The following is a 12566-nucleotide window of genomic DNA, read 5'->3' on the forward strand; positions in this document are numbered from 1 at the left end:
ATAACCCGTCGCAGTGAAATATTTTAAATATCTTGAATTGTTTCGGATTGTGGAAATCGTTTAGGCTCTGCAAAGTTTCTGGATCAACAACGTTGTCGTGAATCCCATTGAGATTTACATTCATTGAATAAACCTTTGAATCACTCAACGTGAGAACCTTACACTGCTTTGGTGCTTTATCCATATGCTTCTTGATGAACTCGTGATCTTTCAATAGAGCGTTCCATTGCTTGCAAGTAAAACTTAATCGTAATAATAAGAACAAAAAAACGCTCTCTAGCTCGGTTCCCAATGGCGAACCCCTGGTTCCCTTCTGGTAGTGCTTCTGCCTTCAGTCCGCCGCTTGACACCGCTGGTGACAGTCGCTCCTCCACCCCTCCACTCCCCCCTGACCCTCCTGACCCATCTTGTCCTTTCCAAGATCCCATGTTTCCTCCCCTTTCTTTCTCCAAACCCACTCTGTCTTTCTCTACGAACTGCCTATCTTGGGCCTGTAGATAAGACTTCTGCTTCTGCCTTCCCCCCCCCCCCCCCCCCCCCCCCCCCTCTGCTGCCTCCCTCAACTGCTCAGGCCCCAGAACCTGTTGCATCTGTGACTGATTCTCGAACTACTGTTCCTGGATCTAGATCTGGAAATACTGTAGCTCACCTTCCAGTTTCTAAAAACCTTATCCAAAACCCTCCTACTCCTCCATCACCCACCCTTACTGCTGCAACTACTAGTTCTTCCCCTCCTCTTATCCTTGACACTCCACTAAACCCTAATGCTTTTACTCCTCCTACTCTAAACTCTGCCCCTCCTTTTAAAGCCGCTTCAAATACAAACAATACCCAAACTAATAAACCAGCTCGCCCTCAACCTCCCCTAGTTGAACGCCTCAGACTTTCAAATGATAAATCCCTCTCGAGACTCGCTCCGGTCTCGATCTCTGATACTGGAAGGCCTTGTGTCTTAATTCCTGACAGTGTCTTTTTAAAAGGGGCAGAAATGCACAAATATTTCATTGTCCGCCACTTCAACGGCAGGCTTCCACCATTCAGTCAGATCCAGAGTGTTCTGAATCATATGTGGGGGTAAAGGTAAAAGGGTCGAGATTCACAACAACCCTCTATCTCACTCCATGCTCGTTCGGATCCCCAATGACTATCTACGCCAAAAAAATTTGGAGAAGAATGTATGGTACATGGGAGATTCCATGTTCCATGCTTATCAATGGAGCTCCAGCTCTGATAACTCAACACCAAGAGAAGCTATCCAAATTTGGGCTCATTTGACGGTATAAAGAGGGCCTCAGTTTAGTTGCAGGGTTGATAGGTGAATCTAAGGAGACAGATGAGTTTACCTTAAACCTTGTCAGTCTGGAGCTTTCTCATGTGAAGGTAGAAGTCAACTTATCTGAGCCACTGCCTCGGGTGGTCGAGTTTGTAAGGCAGAGTGGAGAAGTCGTTGAAGTGCAAGTAGACTACCCCTGGGTACCTCCTACTTGTACACACTGTAAAGCGTTGGGTCATATCTCTCGGAATTGCCTTCTAATGCCTGCTCAAATGCAAAAAGATTCCTCACCAGGATCCAAAGCACAGAAAAGAGTGGCACCTAAGGCTGCCCCCAAAGGAAAAACTTATGTTCGTGTTGGTGTTGGCCCTCCTCTGATTCCTGCTGCTCACCACTCTGATCATGTTGCTGCCTCCTCTGCATCTATTTCCTCTGCCATTACTAATCAACTATTTGCACCCCCCATCCTACCCCTCCACCCCCTGTTGCTCCCGAAGCTCCACCCCCTCTTTCCTCTGACCCCTCACCAGCCAAATTATCCATCACCAACACTGAACTTTCAACCTCCAAAAAACTTTCTCCTCTACTCCATGCTTCCTCCTCTCCTCTCACCCTCTCCTCCCCTGAAGCGTTTTTGTCCCTTATTAGCCCTCTTGTAACCACTGAAAAAGCATCCCTTAAACGTTCAAATTCCATTCCTAGCCTTCACTCCTTTCCCTCTTATATGAGCCAACTTGCCAACTTTACTTCCCTCCCACCCTTAACCCCTAACATCCCTTCCCCCCCCCCCCTAATAACCGCCCCCATCCTTCTGTTGACATTCCTACCTCAAACTCATTTGTTGCTATGGATACTACGAGTGCTCTTCCCTCTGAAGAGCCTCAAAATCTTTAAATATGTATAATAAGACATTTTTTTTGGAATGTCCAAGGTCTAAATGACCCGGATAAGCATCAGCCCTTTTGTGATTGGCTCCGTAGCCATCAGCCTATTTTTGGTTCTATTCTAGAAACTCATATCAAAGATCATAATCTAAGCCACCTAATGGGAAAGCTCTGTAATGGTTGGAACTATACCTCGAATCATGCATCAGATGAAGATGGCAGAATTGTCATGATCTGGAAACCTTCTGTCAATGTTCGTGTGTTGCACCAGTCTAACCAATCTCTGACCTGCGAAGTTAAGATCCCCAGATCATCAGTGTTCACTTATACTGCTATTTATGCTCTAAACACACGAAGGGAACGCTCTGACCTTTGGGTGGAGTTACTAAATCTGCATCAGACACTAGATCTTCATGCTTCTCCTTGGATGCTTAGTGGTGATTTTAATCAAATCCTTCATCCAGCTGAAAATTCTATCCATGCTGTAGATTCCCTATCTCACCACATGATCGAACTAAGAGACTGTCTCATTCAACTTGAGCTCTTTGATCTAAGATACCAAGGCCCTCTCTTTACTTGGAGCAATCATCAACCTGAAAATCCCATAGCCAAAAAACTGGATCGCTTCCTCATCTCTAGCCCCACCCTGAACCTCTTTCCTAACTGCTCCGCTAACTTCCTTCCTCCCCTATTCTCAGACCACTGCCCATGCCTTGTCGACTTAGCCTTTCAAACTCCTTCCTCAGGCACAAAACCCTTCAAGTTTTACAACTACCTATCTAAACACCCAGACTTTCACCAAGTGGTACTTCAAGCGTGGACTGAGGCCGGAAGCCTAGTGACAAATCTCACGGACCTATGCTGGAAGCAAAAACAAATCAAAAGGGAGTTACAAAGATTAAATAGAGAAAAAATTTCACAAATTCAAAAGAGAGTATGTGAGGCTAACCGTTTGTTGCAAGATGTGCAGGTACAAGCTCTTCATCCGCCATCAGCTTCTTTGTTCGAGATGGAGAAGGACCTGTTACAAAAATGGCAGTTCCTAAGGATAATAGAGGAATGTTACTTAAGGCAGAGATCAAGAATCAACTGGTTAAAGGAGGGTGATCAGAACTCAGCTTACTTTTTCCGGGTGGTCCAAGCACATTTGAACTACAATGCTATCAGATCTTTCATCCTTCCTTCAGGCGTGGTGATCTCAGGCCCCTTGCATATGACTACTCATGCGATTCAACACTCAGTCTATACTTGGTCCCTTACTACTTCCTCCTGTTCCACTAGTCTCCCCTCCTTCTTGGTTCCAGTCACTGTCGCAATTCTATTGCTCTCCAGCTGAGTCTCAACTAATGCTCAGTCTCCCCACTCCTGAGGAGATTACGAGGGCCCTTCTGAGGCTGAATCCAAATAACGCGCTGGGCCCAGACGGTCTAACCTCTGGATTCTACAAAGCGGCTTGGGACATTGTAGGATCGGAAGTTATCGACTCTATCTCTCAGTTCTTCACCTCTTCATACCTGCCTACAGCTGCCAACTCAACAATCTTCTCTCTTGTTCCAAAAAGGCCTGGAGCCTCCCTCATTACTGACTATAGACCTATCTTGTGTCTGAATACGGTATACAAAACTATCTCCAGATTGATTGTGAAGCGTCTAAAGCCCATCCTGTCGAGCTTCACAGTCCCAAACCAAACTGCTTTCGTCAAAGGGAGACTCCTTGTGGAAACACTGTCAGTGCTTCTGAGCTGATAAATGGTTACCACAAAAACTCGAGTCAGAAACAGATAACCATCAAAGTAGATATAGCAAAAGCATTTGATACCCTCTCATGGGATTTTCTGTTTAGATGTCTACAAGGCATAGGCTTACCTGAGAAGTTTGTTGGTTGGTTGAAAGCTTGTATTTGCACTACCAGCTTCACGTTAGGCTACAATGGAGCAGTACATGGGTTCTTCAGGGGAAGGAGGGGCCTCAGACAAGGTGACCCCCTTTCTCCCTATCTGTTTGTGATCGCGCTGAACAACCTTTCGCTTATGCTGAACAAAGCCGCTCGTGAACTGAAGTTTAACTATCACCTTCGCTTTGACTCCGCTAAACTGACCCATCTGTGCTTTGCTGATGACCTACTCATTTTTATGGATGGCTCTATTCAATCCCTCCAAGCGGTTCTGCAAGTACTAAAGGAGTTTGAACTACGCTCTAGATTGGCAGTCAGCATACAAAAGTCTTCTTTCTTCTCTTTAGGACTCACTGATGAAGAACGAGACCTCATACAATTCTCTACAGGTATGCCTCAAGGTACCCTTCCTGTTCGCTACCTTGGCGTTCCTCTCTGCACCAAAAAACTTTCATTACTCAACTGTGAAGTACTAATCCAGCAAGTAAAGAGGAAATTTAACTCCTGGAGTGCGAGAGCCTTATCTTTCGCTGGACGCCTCCTACTCATCAAGACAGTCATCGCGGGAATCACTAATTTCTGGTGCTCCTCATTTGTGCTCCCGAAAGCATGTATCAAGCGTATAAACTCACTCTGTGGAGTTTTCCTGTGGAGAGGCAACATTGATGAGCTTCACACAGCAAAGGTCAGTTGGGAAGTTGTAACAAGTCCTAAAAAGGAAGGAGGGCTAGGAGTGAGGGATCTTACGCAGTGGAATAAAGCATGTTTGATGAAACTAATCTGGCTCATCTTCTTTCAAGCGGGATCAATTTGGGTTGCTTGGTTCACGGAGACAGTGCTTGATGGGAATCTCAGCTCATTCTGGACGATTCAACCTAGCACACGGAACTCATGGTTAGTCAACAAACTACTAAAGCTGAGGGGAGAGGTCTATAATTGGATCAAGCTAAGGATAGGGAATGGCAATACAGCAAGGTTTTGTACAGATAATTGGTCACCTTTTGGCTCGTTGCAGAGGTTTCTTGCCAATGACTCAAACTTCTCACTTGGAGTTCAAGATGAAGCAACAGTTTCTTCGCTCTTCAGGCATGATCACTGGCTCCTTCCACACCCTCGATCTGAAAAGCAACTACAGCTACACGTCTTCCTCACGACCATTGCACTGTCAACAGAGGAAGATTACTATGAATGGGAGGTAGAGGGCAAAGTCTCATCAGTCTACTCTACGGGACAGGTTTACAATTGCTTAACTGCACATGCATGGTGCTGATGTTCCTTGGGAGAATATCGTCTGGGTCACTGGGGGTATACCAAAGCACTCTTTCCTATGCTGGCTCTTCATCCTCAATCGCTGTCCAACTCGAGACCGACTACTACGATGGGGACTACAAACATCGCCTAGTTGTTTGCTCTGTAACACTAGCCCTGAGTCACGTGATCACCTCTTCTTCTGATGCCCCTTCTCGTGGAACGTGTGGTCTCTCCTTGCCATTCGCTCTGGCCTGAACCCTGAACAACAATGGACTGATGTTACAACCCAACTGCAAACCTTCAACAGCCGGAACTGGAAGGGACAACTTATACCACTCACTTGGCAGTGCTGTATATACTGGATTTGGCAGGAACGCTACGGGAGACTCCACCGCAACGTTTTCCGCTCCATTGAAGCTCTACTGAGGATGATTGATCGGCAGATTCGCTATCGGATCTTGAGCTACCGGAACAACAACCCACGACTCTCCTTCAGAATGATGGAACAATGGCTTGCCTAAGGCTCCACCGCCACCTTCTCATTCATCGACTTCGAAATCATCGATCGTAATACTGACCTTTTGGTTCCTTGGGTCTGAGGCTTTTTCTTCACTAATGGGATTTTATGATATTTGATTTGGGTAAATTCAATTGGGCTGGGCTGAGCTCGGAAAACTCTAGTCATTTGGCTTGTATTATGTTTTGTTTCTTCTGCATTTTAATATGAAATTAAGTTAAAAAAAAAAGTAAAACTTAACCGTCCCAGAGATGTCGCCGGAACTCTAGAGAGTATCTCAAGTATCAAATGCCAAGGAAGGTCGAGCAATCTCAATGCCTCTCTTGTCACCATCTCCCAATGGATTAGAAGAAGGCGCGAGGTGGCTAGGTTTTTAAGGGTTTTGGCTTTCACGTTTGCCCTTATATAACTAGTCATACATTAACCCTATGATAACTATGAATGTATTACTAATTTTACTGTCGGCAAAAAAAAATAATAGTAATTTTATTACATAATTATTTTTTAAATTGCTAATTAACATAATTACGACACATAATAATTATAAAATTTTTATCTTTTCTTAAGAACTAAAAAGATTATTTTTAAAAATATACAATAAATTTGGGTTTTAACATTATCTTTTCAAAAAAAAGTTATTATGATTGGGCCATAACAGCACCTCCAATAGGGGGTTCTACCCATTGGAGTTCTAAAGATTCATATGTGTATAAGTGTATGTTGTACATGTGTACGTATGTGTAGGGTCCATTATTTTGTGGAAAACCCCACCTTTAAGGTTCTAAGGAGAGGCTCACACAGTTTCCAAGAAAAAAAATTAATATAATAACATATTTTTTATGAACCTGTATCACTTGAGCTCGCTGGGATGAACCTGTATCAACACTGTTCGCGGGCCCCACTGACACGTGGCGGCCCGCAGTTGGTTGGTTTATTAATTTTTTTTAAAAAAAAAAATCAAACGAAAAAAAAAAATTATAATAATCAAAAGTGGATTTTGGGAATCGAGATTCGGGGACTTCACCAATGGGGGTGCTCTAAAAACTTTGTTTTAAGAACCTTAAGGGTGGGGTTCTCCACAAAATAATGGACCTCACACCTACATACACATATACAACATATACTTATACACATATGAATTTTTAGAACTCCAATGGGTAGAACCCCCATTGGAGGTGCTCTAAGAGCATGATTAACCAAATAAAAGTAATTATTTAAGTAATTAAAAGTAGTTAAGAGCTTTAGTTAAGAAACCCATAGATTTGGTGCTCCAATGTTGGTTTCTTAATTAAGGGTTCTTAAAAACAAATTAAACAAGCGTGCTCTCGCCTCTACATGTTACAACCAACGACACACGGATTACACAAGCATGATTATCAGTCTGTGGCACAGAAACATACAAGTACAAGACATTACACAAGCGTGTACTCACCTCTGTCAGCAGCACAAGACAGTTTCTTCCGTCTGTGACTCGTGTGCCTCCTCTTGTGTCATGTTACCTGCTTAGAAAAGAAGACATCACACAAGAAACTTAAACAGAGCTTCACACAACAGAACAAGAACAGGAAATAGACAAGCTAAACATAACAGAACAACATCACACAAGAACAAGACAAATACATTAACTCCATAACAGAACAACATCACACAAGAAACTTAAACAGAGCTTCTTCTTAAACGTTTGAGCTATGTATTGTTCAGTATCTGCCAACTGAGTCATACCTCTCCAGAGAATAGGAAGCCATAGATTGGTGCTCAAAACTGGCGCCTTGGAGGCCTAGCCTCAGCTTCAGAGACTCTAATATGCCTCCTGTCCAAATCCTACATATAGCACAAGTAAAAGCATATCAAGAGCAGTTCCATTTATCCCACTGTAAGTGTCAAAAAAGGAAAGATACTTACAGCACCATCTAAAGTTCTGATGGCATTTTAGGCCTCTTGAGCAGAGTTGTATGTCACAAACCCAAAACCTTTCGATCTACCACTGTCTCTGTCTTAGATGACTCTAGCCTCAACAACCTTCCCTTGCTCCGCAAACAAACTCTCCAGCGCCAAAACCTCTGCTTCACCCTGTCGCAACTTTAGAGGCTGAAGACATAGTCACAAACCCAAAACCTCTGCTTCTCCCTGTCACCTTCTCATAGATTACCTAACAAAGACAACAAAACGAACAATCGGTAAAATCAATCTCAAACAACAACAACACAAAAGATTCAATCTACATCTCATTTCTGAAATACCCATAACTCAATTTAAGTCATACCTCAGCCATCTCGACGTTTCCGGCGCTCTCGAAGAGCTGAGCGACCTGAGCACTGTCAACGTTGAAGGGAAGGTTACCGACGAAGAGCTTGAGGTCAGAAGAGAAGGATTGGGGGAGGAGCGTCGTCATCAGCGAAGATGCTGACTTCTTCGACTGAGAAGTTGTCAGTAACCACGACGTTACGGATGAAGCGAGACGCGGTGGCAGAGATGGAGATGGAAGAGGAGATCGAGTGGAGATTGAAGAAGATGGAAGGAGGTAGGAGGGAAGCGGAGACGGGTCTGGAGATGGTGAAAAGAAGGGAATACGGAGAAGACGAGGAAAGAAAGAGAAAACGAGAGAGAAAAAAAAATTACAAATGCATGGTTTGGTGACACGTGGGTTAAAAACCCCTTTGGTAATCGGTTGCCGATCGGTAGCATGCATTTTCTTTATTTTTAATTTAATTTAATGTCTCATTAATTTTAAAAACTCTCTTAAGAAACTTGGATAATCATGCTCTAAGGTAATACAAGTAGCAACAGTTGACTCCCTCCATCTAAAACCCTACGCAAAAGCCTCCTCCTCTGAGTTCCTTCTCCTGCCATTGAGGCTTGCTTCCGATCCGTAACCATGGCCGCCGTATTCTCGTATCACTCAATTTATACCGATCCGATCTATAACCCCTACACACTTGCAATCTCCGTTCTACCTTCTTCCTCATCTGACGATTCAGCTCCGATGATGGATTCGTCAACGGTAATAATGAATCCGATAATTGGAGCTCCGACTCGAATCATCCAGGCGAAACCTGGTGAGATGTCATGAAGCTTCGAAAGGACAGGGGTCATCACCGTCAAGTGTAGGATGACTGCTCTCTAGGGTTCCCGTTTCTATCCTTTGGGTCGATGACAACATCGTCTCTCAGGGGAAAACTGTTGAGAACGAAGGGATCTTTGCGCCTCATGTAACTTCAACATTGTCTCCCATAGTGTTTTTTTGCTTATAATAAGTATGAGAATCTCATTAAAATGAAACTGATTGTACATGTACAAGGGTAGAGCTTTCAAGCCATTTGAAGCCCAAAAAAAAAAATTAAAATCAGCAAATACAAAATCAAATAACAGAGAAACTAAGGAATACATCGATCATCCAATGATGCATATGGTTACGGAAGCATCTGTGATGTTTCCTCGCGTGAATGGCGTTACGGACTAGCCATGCAGCCTTCCATTCCGCTCAGCCCATAGTTTTTAAATAGTAGCTTGTACAGCTAGAAGTCTTTGAGTGGCTTGGAATGCATATCATCATTTGTGTCTAACCATGCAAATAGCCAAGTCCAAGTGTGGAATAGATGGTCTATGGACTCGTCGTAGCTAGGTGTTACAAATGCAGCATGATTTGGGGATTTGAAGGCCCCAAGAGGCAATGGGAGCCTATCAAGATTAGTGACCCAAAGCATGAAGGTGTGACTCGTATGTGCCCTTTAAACCAGATTAATTTCTCCCAGTCAAAAGTATGTCCCCGGTTTATAAGAGCCTCCCAAGTCAAGGCAGTGGAGTAGTTACTTTATTCATGATCCCCCACAAACCCAAGTGTACTTATGTTAGCTTAATTTTATGCATTCTGCTACTTGTCTATGTGTAATGTCTGTCAAAAAATTTAAATCTTGGTATAAAATTTAACATTTTACTAAAAAAAAAAAAAAAAAAAGGAGATTTCATAAATTTAAATTTATTACATTTGTATTTAGTCTATGAGGGAATAAGGAAATTGTAGAATTGGTATATTTGTATAATCGTATGTTGCGAGGGAAGGGGTCTAATTACTTGCTGAAGGAGATCATTTCATAAATGTAAATTTATTACATTTGTATTTAAGGCTTATAATAACTGTGCAAATATTTATAAATCCATTATATTACTTGGACATGAAGTTGGTTTATTTTAATATGGTCATCATTAAATCATAATTAATTAACTGGTCATATATATGGAGTGCAAGATTTATAGAAATAGTTTAACCAAAAAATAAAATAAAAAAGATTAATAGAAATATTGTATATGTATCTTTAAAGTCTCCTATATATTAATCTTCGAGCATTGCAACATTTTTTTGTAGTCACGTGTCATCACTAGGATAATTTTTAGAATCTTTAGAAAAATAGGTTGGTTCATCTAAATATATATTATATTTTTTATTAAACTAACTATTAAATTGATTAGTAGTATATATATAAACGAATATTCTCACTTCTTTCCTTAAATAAAAGCTACGGATTTACCTAATATGATAAATATATATATGACAATTAGTGCTTATCAATAATAAAGTTTTGATAACAATTTTTGTATACTTCCATATTTTTTTAATTTTATATTATTAAAAAAGTTAAACAATCACGTCAACCATATAAAAAAAAATAGATTTTTTCTCATCTGTCATATTCTGAATTTTTTAAATAACTATAAGTTACTAAAAATGTTAAAAATCCCGCTTTGAAAATTTTGATCAATGAGTGAATTTTATTTTTGTTATGACAATCACTACAAGAAAACAGCAAGGATTCTGAGGGAAAAAATCGTCGGAATTTCGTCGGAATATCGTTATTCCGACGACATACCGACGAAACAAGTCGTCGGAAATAATTCCTCGGAATTTCTTCTTTCCTCGGAAATCCCTCGGAATTTTCCGACGGAATTCCGAGGAAACAAACTTCCGAGGAAATTCCGAGGATCACTAGTTTGTCGGTAATGTCCTCGGAATATACCGAGGGAGAACTTCGTCAGGATATTTCCTTGGACGTTCATCGATCAATGCGTTTTTGGACATATATACATCGATCGATAGGAATATACCGACGGACATATTCCTCGGAATATTCCGAGGGACAATTCTCTCGGTATATTCCGAATGTTTTTTTGTAAACAGATCGATCGATGGATTTATGTCCAAAAACGCATCGATCAATCGCGTAAAAAATATAATTAATTTCCTCGGAATGTAAAAAATATTAATTTTTTTAAAAAAATAAAATTTCTGAAATTTAAATTCAAAAATATGAAATTAAAATTAAAATTGAAATCATATTAATTAATATTCAAAGTTTCACAAATAAAAATAAAACATCCCGAGTTTTTGGAAAAAAAAAACTACGGGTCTGGCACGTCCGGGAACACCTCGTTCGGGTACATCCTCTGCATCATCTCCATCATTTGCTGGTTCAGCCTCCTCTGTGCCTCATAGCCCGCCTGTTAAGCCGCCATCTGGGTCTCCAACAAAGATATACGATCATCTTTGTCCTTCAACTGAGCCGTAAGTACTTCTGGATCAACAAAGGGCGGTGGTGCAGAAGAAGGAGGAACCGACCGGGTGCGACGACCCAAACCGACCAAACGTCCCTTCTTCTTTGGAACCGACTGAATAGAAAATAGCCAAATTTACAAATTTAAACCAAGAAATAAATGAATTGAACTTTTAATAAAAAAGAACTTACGGATTCAACGATTTCGTTGATTCGAAACCGGGACAAGTTGGTCGAAGCCGTCGAAGCGTCATCCTCGGTTTGAAGCTGAGACACTTCGTCTACCACCTGAGTTTGGACCAGGTCGACCACGTCCCTCACAAGACCGTCATCAATCTGGCCGGTCTTCTTGTTGGTATACGCCCTCCTCATTAGGGCGAGATCATCAACCGGCTCGCCATCATTTTCTTCCGCCTTGAAAAAAAACATAAATTAAAGAAACATTAGAAATTAGAAGAAATGCACAAAAAATTAAAATTCTGAAACTCAAATAATTGAAGAAAAAGCGGTTGAACTTACCATGCGATCTCCCAGAGTGGCAATATATTGAGCACCCAAGTTATGCTTGTAGATGTCCTTCCCTTTACGGTCGCTCCTGCGGTTGGTGGAGTTGGTGGAAGAAGTTTCTTTCGTCTCTTTCTTATCCCAATGCGCACACAACTCCTTCCAGACCGTGTCGTTCATCGACTTTGGGACCTTTTAATAAAAAAAAAAAATAGTTTAATAAATTAAAAAATAGTTTAATAAATTAAATCGAACCTTATTGATTTCCCACTTCTTCTTCCACTCGTGGATCTGCTTCCCATAGTTGTCCATAACTTTATGGACGAAGTGGTGATAGATAAAGAGCGTCTCATCGGAATTCCAGTTGAACTCTTGCTGAAAAAAAAACACAATTAGTAGAAAATTTATATTAAAGATTAAAAATATAAGTAAAAAATTAGAATACTTACCGCAAACTGACGAAACCACAGAACCTGCTTGTCGGTAGGGAAGTGAGTGAAAGTCGGATGTCCACTGTCGAGGGCCGAGTACATCATACGGTTGATCCATGCGCTGATCCCGTTCCCGGATCGGTTGAACCTAATAAAAAGAATAAACGGTTAATAATGAATCCAAATTTAAAGAAAAAAAATGTTTAATTACCATGTTTGACCCCGTCCATGTGGATACGGAGTGAGATACGGAAGATGGTCACGACC

At 41.5% G+C, this 12566-nt stretch overlaps 1 protein-coding gene across 1 annotated transcript; it reads left to right on the plus strand.

Moving 5' to 3' along the window:
* The first annotated feature begins 291 nt into the window (after positions 1-291).
* LOC125587308 (proline-rich receptor-like protein kinase PERK2) lies at positions 292-1078 on the plus strand. Its single transcript, XM_048757550.1, has 2 exons — positions 292-428; positions 628-1078. Exons 1-2 carry the CDS (start codon positions 292-294, stop codon positions 1076-1078), a joined length of 588 nt encoding a protein of 195 aa, XP_048613507.1.
* Positions 1079-12566: the final 11488 nt, after the last annotated feature.

The sequence above is a fragment of the Brassica napus genome, chromosome C5, assembly GCF_020379485.1.
Source record: "Brassica napus cultivar Da-Ae chromosome C5, Da-Ae, whole genome shotgun sequence".
Lineage (NCBI taxonomy): Eukaryota > Viridiplantae > Streptophyta > Magnoliopsida > Brassicales > Brassicaceae > Brassica > Brassica napus.

Excerpts from the sequence above, each read along its gene's own strand:
- LOC125587308 (XM_048757550.1), top strand. The coding sequence starts at position 292 with ATGGCGAACCCCTGGTTCCCTTCTGGTAGTGCTTCTGCCTTCAGTCCG. Across the intron at positions 429-627 it reads TGTCCTTTCCAAGATCCCAT|ATCTGGAAATACTGTAGCTC; the intron begins GTTTCCTCCCCT and ends TCCTGGATCTAG.